This window comes from Exophiala bonariae, assembly GCF_035927105.1.
Source record: "Exophiala bonariae strain CCFEE 5792 chromosome Unknown scaffold_31, whole genome shotgun sequence".
Lineage (NCBI taxonomy): Eukaryota > Fungi > Ascomycota > Eurotiomycetes > Chaetothyriales > Herpotrichiellaceae > Exophiala > Exophiala bonariae.
The window spans coordinates 279,181-286,754 of NW_027042506.1; the positions used below are offsets into that span (position 1 = coordinate 279,181).

The 7,574-nt window shown below is 50.5% G+C and overlaps 1 protein-coding gene across 1 annotated transcript; it reads right to left on the reverse strand.

The window, feature by feature from the left end:
- Positions 1-1,319: 1,319 nt before the first annotated feature.
- On the reverse strand, positions 1,320-3,513 carry LTR84_008435 (uncharacterized protein; the record flags this gene model as incomplete). The annotated part of the gene is made up of 3 exons (XM_064851981.1): positions 1,320-1,483; positions 1,542-2,216; positions 2,337-3,513. The coding sequence occupies 3 exons, from the start codon at positions 3,511-3,513 to the stop codon at positions 1,320-1,322; spliced, it is 2,016 nt and encodes a 671-aa protein (XP_064701886.1).
- Between the last annotated feature and the right edge of the window lie 4,061 nt (positions 3,514-7,574).

The window sequence follows — 7,574 nt, forward strand, 5'->3', positions numbered from 1 at the left end:
AGACCCCCTGCCTAGCTGTCTTCACACAACCTCATGTGGCTTGGCACTATGTTGCTCTGCATCTCATCGAGTCGCGTGTGGGAAGATGCAGTGTACAGTATACAGCATACAATCAGTGTGATGAGCCAATGTAACTCTCACTCAGAGCAGGCGGGCGAGCGGCAAGGGATCAAGGGGTGGGGGCTAGCAGCGGGTTCAATACGCAAAGTTGTAGAGGAGTGAATGATGGCATCAAGATGAAGAAACGTTTTAAGAATCGAAAATGTCCATTCTGATCGTGTGTGAGAGAGTATGAGGAGTATTGAGTGTGATTATGAGTGGTTGCGTGTGTGTCTGTTCATGTTGTGGTATGGTATGTTGGTGTGTGAGTGCGTGTCAAGAAAAAGTTATTTCGTCCCTAGTTTTTGTTTTCGTCCCATCCATCGCTTGAGTTTCTGCCAATTCCTTCCCAATTTCATGTCCAAATTGCCCTCGTGACCATTCCATGCCCGTCGATACTAATACCATGTTCCTTTTGTCCCTCTTCCAACCATGATGTGTGGTGAGTTGAGGGAGCTGGAAAGAAAGAAGAAAAAATGGTCCTCCAGAAGAATGTAAAAGTGGGAATAGGAGATAGGGGCAGTTCCATCCATCTGCTAATCCGAGAGAAGAAAGAAAAAACAAGAAGAGGCCGTCGTAATAAATGATTCCAGTTTCCAAAAGAGTTCGCTCAGGAGCAGCCGAAAGGTATATGATGATAATTTCATTGGTCGTCGGGATGGTGAGGTGAACCCAGACAGGCCATTCCACTCGTAGCATTCGAAGAAAAAGAAGGTCGCCAGAAAGGAAAAAGACCAGGACTTTCCAACATTGCGGTGTCGACATTTCCAATTCCATCCATTTCGCAAAAGGGTATCCGCAACGCACAATATCCAACCATAATCTTCAAACCATCGTGATGTGTACAAGATGATCAACTGGGTGTCCTGGCGAAGAGGATATATCCGCATCCTCGCACTGTCCTCCTTTCCACACGCCAAAAGACCCACCTCGACAACCTGGGTCGTTGAACTCCAAGCGGAACCACACCAGGCCAACTTGCTAGTTGGCTTAGGAGACCAAGTTCTCCAGAGCCTTGGTGGTATCCGGGTATGTATACCAAACAATAATTTGAATACATCAATGTTTCTCGACCTATGGCGTGGATTTTCGTGTTCATCAGGGCTTTGACCCACAAATATTGTACATTCAAACGACGGTCGAAACCGCTTCAGCAGCATCGCTGGAAAAACACCCGTCAATGATTTCGAGAAAGAGGAATAGTAATCGAGTGATAACGTTCAGTTCGATGCTGCTGTTGGCGGCGTCATTGGTTGAGTGACGTTACTTGTTCTTTCTTGCCACTTCCTCTTGCCAGGTCGTGTCTCAAGATGAGCGGGAATGGTGGAAGACTCTTGCCCGGCTGCTAGAAGAGCACTCCGTTGCTTACCCCTATAGGCATCCACTATGTGACTAGTCAGTTCTGATAGGACAATTACAGTGAGATAGACAAATATACTTACAAGCTCGAGCAAGGAAGATGGGACGACCTGAGAACACTCGACCTTGTCCCCAAGCCATACGGTATCCTAACTCGTTGAGCTTCTGCTCACGGCTGCGTTTGCTCTTTGAAATCTGAGGCACGCCAATATCGGCTTCACCATCACTCGTCGATACGGAAACAATTGTTTTGCCCACTGTTGGTTGGCCAGCATCCACCTCGTCACCCTCTTCCACGAAGCGGTCACCACGAGTTGTTTCGGGCCCAGTTTGCATTTGGACTGGGTAGTAGGCACGTGGGTAAACCGAGTTTTGTTTTCGATAAGAGTCAGGAATCTCGCTCATTTCAATCTGATCTAGGGTTACCTTGACTCGGACACGAGCGCTCTTCTGAGTGTCTTCGACCAAGATAAACTTTCGTCGTTTACCTTCAGGAAGTTCGCCAAAGAGTGCGTTATCTTCTTCGTCTTTGTCTTCATGGTCTTTAGATACCATGGTCGCATTGCCGCCTGGACGACCAAGATGATGTAGATTGCCTTGCATGGATGGGGGCATAGAAGGGGCCAGTGAAGTCGGGACAGCAGGATAGGTCTGATAACCAGGGAATACATGACTTTGGCGAATATCGTTAGGACTCGCCATGTGATGTGGTCCTGGAGGTTGACGGTAACCGTGGGGAGCTGTATTGTAATTTTGAGCTAATTACAAATATGTCAGTAGCTATAATAAGACCGAGGACGAGGAAATAGGTATGTTGGTAAGGGTAGGAGAAGGAAAGATCTTGAGATACGAGGTGGGAAGTTCAGGTTGAGACGTACCTCCAACATTCTCTTGTCCGGTTGGGGAGACATCTTGGTGGTGATGAAGGAGCTGGGACGGAGCATTTGATAGAGGACCAGGGGGCCTTGCACTCGGAGCTGCCATAGAGTTTGGACCAGGGAGCCCAGCTGAGACGGAACCAGCAGACGCAGGTGCCTGACCCGAGGTGGAAGTCGATAATTTAGATCGGGTGTTCATCTTCGCTTGTCGCCTCACACGTCGGCTTCTCAATCGTGGGTCTTGATTGCTGTTCCTCCAGCTATCGACGGCTCGCTGAATCAACCCTCTCTTTCCTCGAAGACAGGCATTCAATTCAGCTAATGCCCACCCAACTTGATTGCAATCGGTTTCGTAAGCTAATCGATTTCCCTTGTACTGCTCTTTTGGCACACATGCACGTGGATAGACACAGTTCTCGGATTTGAATTCTTGCGACAAGGCATTGGCGTCCACAGATTCGACATCACAGCGAATTGTATACTCCATCTTAACACGATCTCTGGAATATTCAAAGGCAATCCACTGGACTCCGTTACCATCTTGACGAACAACCAATGGAGTCGTCGCGGGAATTGGTCCCGGAGCTGCATTTGAATTAGGAGGAGCATTAGGAGCTTGTTGATTCTGCTGGTTTTGTTGGTTTTGCTGGGCGTGCTGTTGTGCGGCTTGCTGAAGAGCAACACTTGCTGGAGGAAGTCCTTGATGTTGTTGGGGCTGCTGTGGTTGTTGCTGAACCTGTTGCTGTTGCTGCTGCTGCTGCTGCTGTTGTTGCTGTTGTTGCTGAGAAATCATCCCTGGTCGTGCTTGAGGCGCTTGTTGGTATTGTTGACTCACTTCAGACTTGAGTCTTGGGCTGCTCGAGATTGTCGAATGATGCGGAGTAACTTGACCTTGGGAAAGCTGAGGAGTCGTGGACTGATAGGGCAACATTGGCTGAGAATTCATCTGATGTTGCTGAGTCTGTGCATGGTGAGAGGCATATGGTGGCTGGTGCACCTGATTCATTGATGGATACTGCGGATATCCATAAAGTGGTTGGCCTAGCTGCGAAGTTGGTTGTCCATACATTGGTCTCCCATGATCATGTGTTTGAGGCGAAGTTACCGAAGCCGGGGAATTTGACTGGGGAGTGTTGTAAATTGGAGGATAAGGCCTCTGCATCGTTGAGGCTGCCATGGATTCTTGTTTTTCTTCAACACCGCGTCAATCTCCAATCAGTTGGAAACTCGCGATTTCAACTCACCTGTAGGATAGTACGGTCCACCGCCGCTGTGTTGACTACGAGGACTGGGATTTGATGTGTAAAAGTTTGGAGGGTCGTTCGGTCCCTGCTGTTGTTGTTGAAATTGTGGAGGTTGATTGAGAAACGGCGACTGAAGACCTGATTGTGGCGGATAAACGTTTGGCGATGGATATGGTTGCTGTTGCGGTTGACTGCTACTTAGCGTTCGCGACTGTGCTTGCGGCTGCGATGGCTGAATGTGATGCACAGGAGCAACGTTCTGGTAGGGTTGTGTTGTGCGATGCTGCATTGAGGGTCCATTCGTCAGTATCAAGTCCTTGATGGATTGAAGGGAATGATCGCAACGAAATAACAAGCAACAATGCTATGCTATGCTATGCAGGAATGACAGGTCGGAACAAAGAACAAAGGCTTGATGATCAGCAAGGATAAAAGAGGAACAGGCGAAGAATGATCAAGCCTGATCTGTCGGCGAGGATCTCACGAAATGGAGGCCCGGGGGAAGGGATTGGTGATCGGTGCCACCATTTTCGCTTGAACCAAGCCAGGCACAAAGTGGAACAAACAAGGGGACAGCAATGGGTCGTGCTCAATTGGTAGATGGACAGATCTGAACTGATGAACTGGCACTCAAAAGGCGAAACGCGCGTACTGGATAGCTCAACAATGGATCATAAGATTGATCGTTCCTGGTTTCGAGGCAGGGGAGTTTCATTGGCCAGGGTTGGGGTCGGATTGGAGAGGTGAACAAAAGCGAGACTTTGCGCAACAAGTCGAGGCCCAGAAAGGGCCAGGATGCAGCGAACGAGCAAGGCTTTAAAACGGGCTTGAAATGTGCAAGCCGGTGCCAGGGTTGATTTTGTTGGATTTGAAACGATAGATGAATTGCATTGGAGGGGTCAATGCGGGCATGTGAAAAACGGGTAAGGCAGCCACAAAAGATTGGACTTGGGGAATAGATGACAGGGGGAGGGGGGATGCTGGCAAGGGAGCTTGGGGCATACCATGTACTAGACTGTAGCCGCAGCGTGGCGGGCCGGATATTGGGAAGGACTGGGTAGTGAAGGAACGGGGGTTGAAGGGAAGATGCGCTTCTAAGTAGAAGGTTGGATGCAGTTGCCAATGTGCCAGTGCAAATGAGTTGATGTTATTTGCATTCAAAAAGGGCAACTGCTGACAGGGAGCATTGGGGTTTGGAGAGAGGAGGTTGGAATAAAAACGAAACGTCAGACGTGGCGGTGCAAGTATAACGGAAAGAGGGCCAACGGCAATCCAGGCAGGGACAGGGAGGCAGATGTACGAGCACGGAAGACTCGCAATAAGGTGCAAGTCAAAGAGAGTGGACGATGGACGAAGAGAACAAGTTTTGGCGACTGCAAGAGGTGGAATAATACAGAAAAGCCGAGGGGGGGACTAGGCAGGGTTTGATGGTTGTGGTTGATGAAGCGCAGCGAGATGCAGTAACTCGAAGACTGAACAGACCCCGACCACCAGTGATGAGTGGATTCGAGTTTTCGAAACTGGCAGTATGCAATCAAGTGGAGCTCCAGGCGCGGGAGCTTAGGCCAACGGAACTGGAGTTGGAAACCTGGAACTTGGGCTTGTCTTTCGGGTGGATCAGTGGATGGCGGATGGATCATGGGTGGATCTAATGGCTGTTGGCTGTTGGCTGGTCCAAGCGTTGAAGTTGGATGTCCACCATCTACCAGGTCCTAGAGACGTGCCGGGAGCAGGACCCGGTCGTCGATGGCCCGCGAAGTCTGACAGGAGGGGATGGCCTGGAAGGCAGGAGAAATGACCAGGACCAACGGGGTCATCCAGGGATGCAGTGTGTGGACATTGGACCGCGAGCCAACGACCGAAAAAAGCTTCAACGGCTGACCAGGGTGGTAGTATGCCGTATTGGAAATGACAACATCACGACCGCAGTACGGAGTAGGGGTGGGATTGTGTGCTAACGGCGAAAATGGAAAGCCTTAGGAAATGGTTCAACTCACTTGGACGACGACTTCGGGATGACCAGGGTCAGGGCCAGAAATAGCTAAAGCGTCTCGACGGGGATGAGGAACACGACTCTGAGCCAGAGCCTGAGCCTGAGCTCGAACCTGCGGGTGCTCTTGAAATAACTGTCCAGGCAGTGGTGGTGAAGAAGAAGCGGTCGAGGGTTGGCCAGTCGGGGCGACAGGGGCACCCACAGGCAACGATGGTAGGGTGGATTGTGAGGCCGGCTGGTATGAATATAGTGATGAGTATGATTGATGCGGTTGAACATTGCTCGAGATCAGGCTATTGGTGCCGCCCGGATTTGCAAGGGCTTTCCCTTGTGGTAACTTTGGTTGAGTTTTGTCCGAAGCGACGGTGCGCTTTTTGCCAGCCATGGCGCCGACGGGAAGCAGGGTTGGTGAGGTACCAGATGCAGCAGGGAAGTTGGAAGGGTGAAGGACAGCAGAATGGAGACACGTCGTGGAAAAAGGGTCGAAAGAGACGAGCGCTTGTCGCGTGTTGGACTGTTAGGGGTGGAGTATGGATTTAGTGGTGGTCAGAGTGGTAGAGGAAAGAAAAGTCTAGGGACCGTGACCGTGACCTTGATGGTGATTGTGACCGGGCACCTCGAGAACCTTTGATGGGGGCCGAGTTTATGCAGGGTGATGATCGACGATTGATCAGATGTGAAGGTGAGTGCGGTATCGAAATTGGCGGGATGATTGATTGAACTGCCAGTGTGCTTCTCCTTCTCGAATCTCGATCACAGACACGAATTAAACGAAAGTGAAAGGAGCAGCCAACAACTTGAATAGGCAATAGGCACCGGCAGGTGAGTGAGTGATGGTAGGTGTAGAATACAAGCCTAGATCAAGGAAATTGGTGGTCAGACCTAGGGGCTTCTTTACCCAAGAGCCCCAATACGAATGCCTATCGTACCCAAGGACCCGTGACTGACCACTGTATAGCTCGACATCCGAACCAAAACCTTCTCGTCATCTACCACTCAATGCAGATCGGTAGATAAGCCTCGAGCATAAATGGCATCGTCTGTACGGATACCGAGTCACTCGTACCAGTGCGGATAGTCCGTCAGCGGATGGGATAGTATCTCACTCCCCGCTTGTGATGCTGTGATTTGCGACCAGTTTGGAGGGTCTACGGACTGGACGGTACGAGTATATTGCCGACAAAAAGTGGACTGAACTAGCAGCGAACAAAGTTAAGAAGCTGCGTGGCCGATGATCCCTGCTAATTTCCAATTGCCAGCGCCATGGGTTTAGTGGTTGAGCGGGCGAATTCGAAACACGCTCCCCTCCGAACGCCCAACGGCGCCGGCGATCACAGACCGGGGGGCCATGTTGCAAGCAGTGGCAGTAGCAGCACTGGCACCGGCACGCTCAAGCTTCAGGCTTCAGGCTCCACTGTGCACGCTGGACCACTGCTCTGGCCTCTGGGTTGCACCAAACACCATGAGTTTGCAACAGGAACAGCCAAAGAGTGCCAGTGCCAGTGCCAACCTCGCGTGCTTGACTGAGGTTTCGCACACAAGAGTTGCTATACTTGTCTTTGGCCTGTGTGACCCGTGGATGTGTACGGGATACTCGCTCGTAAAGTCAAACACCCTCTTGCTAGCCTCCTTCTCAATTCATGTGATGGACTTGAGTTGAAGACGCCAGATGTTGTGCCAATCTTTACGGATCCTCCAACCGAGATGGTGGCGCGTTGTGGTCGATAATGTCGGGAAATGGATGGCGCGCCTGAGCATTGGGTGCCACCGCCAGTGGTCCCACGGATCAATCTGGCGTCTTGCCATGAACATGAACATGAGCATGAACATGAGCATCATTCATTATTATCATCGAGTGCTAGTATCTACCTTTTCTTCGTCATGATTACAGCTTGATCCCACAAGTATCATCACTAAGATTTCTGGCACTGACAGTTTCTGATCATCTCGGATGCTCAAGGATCCATGATCCATTCGCCCTCGTTCTTGAATCTCTTCTTC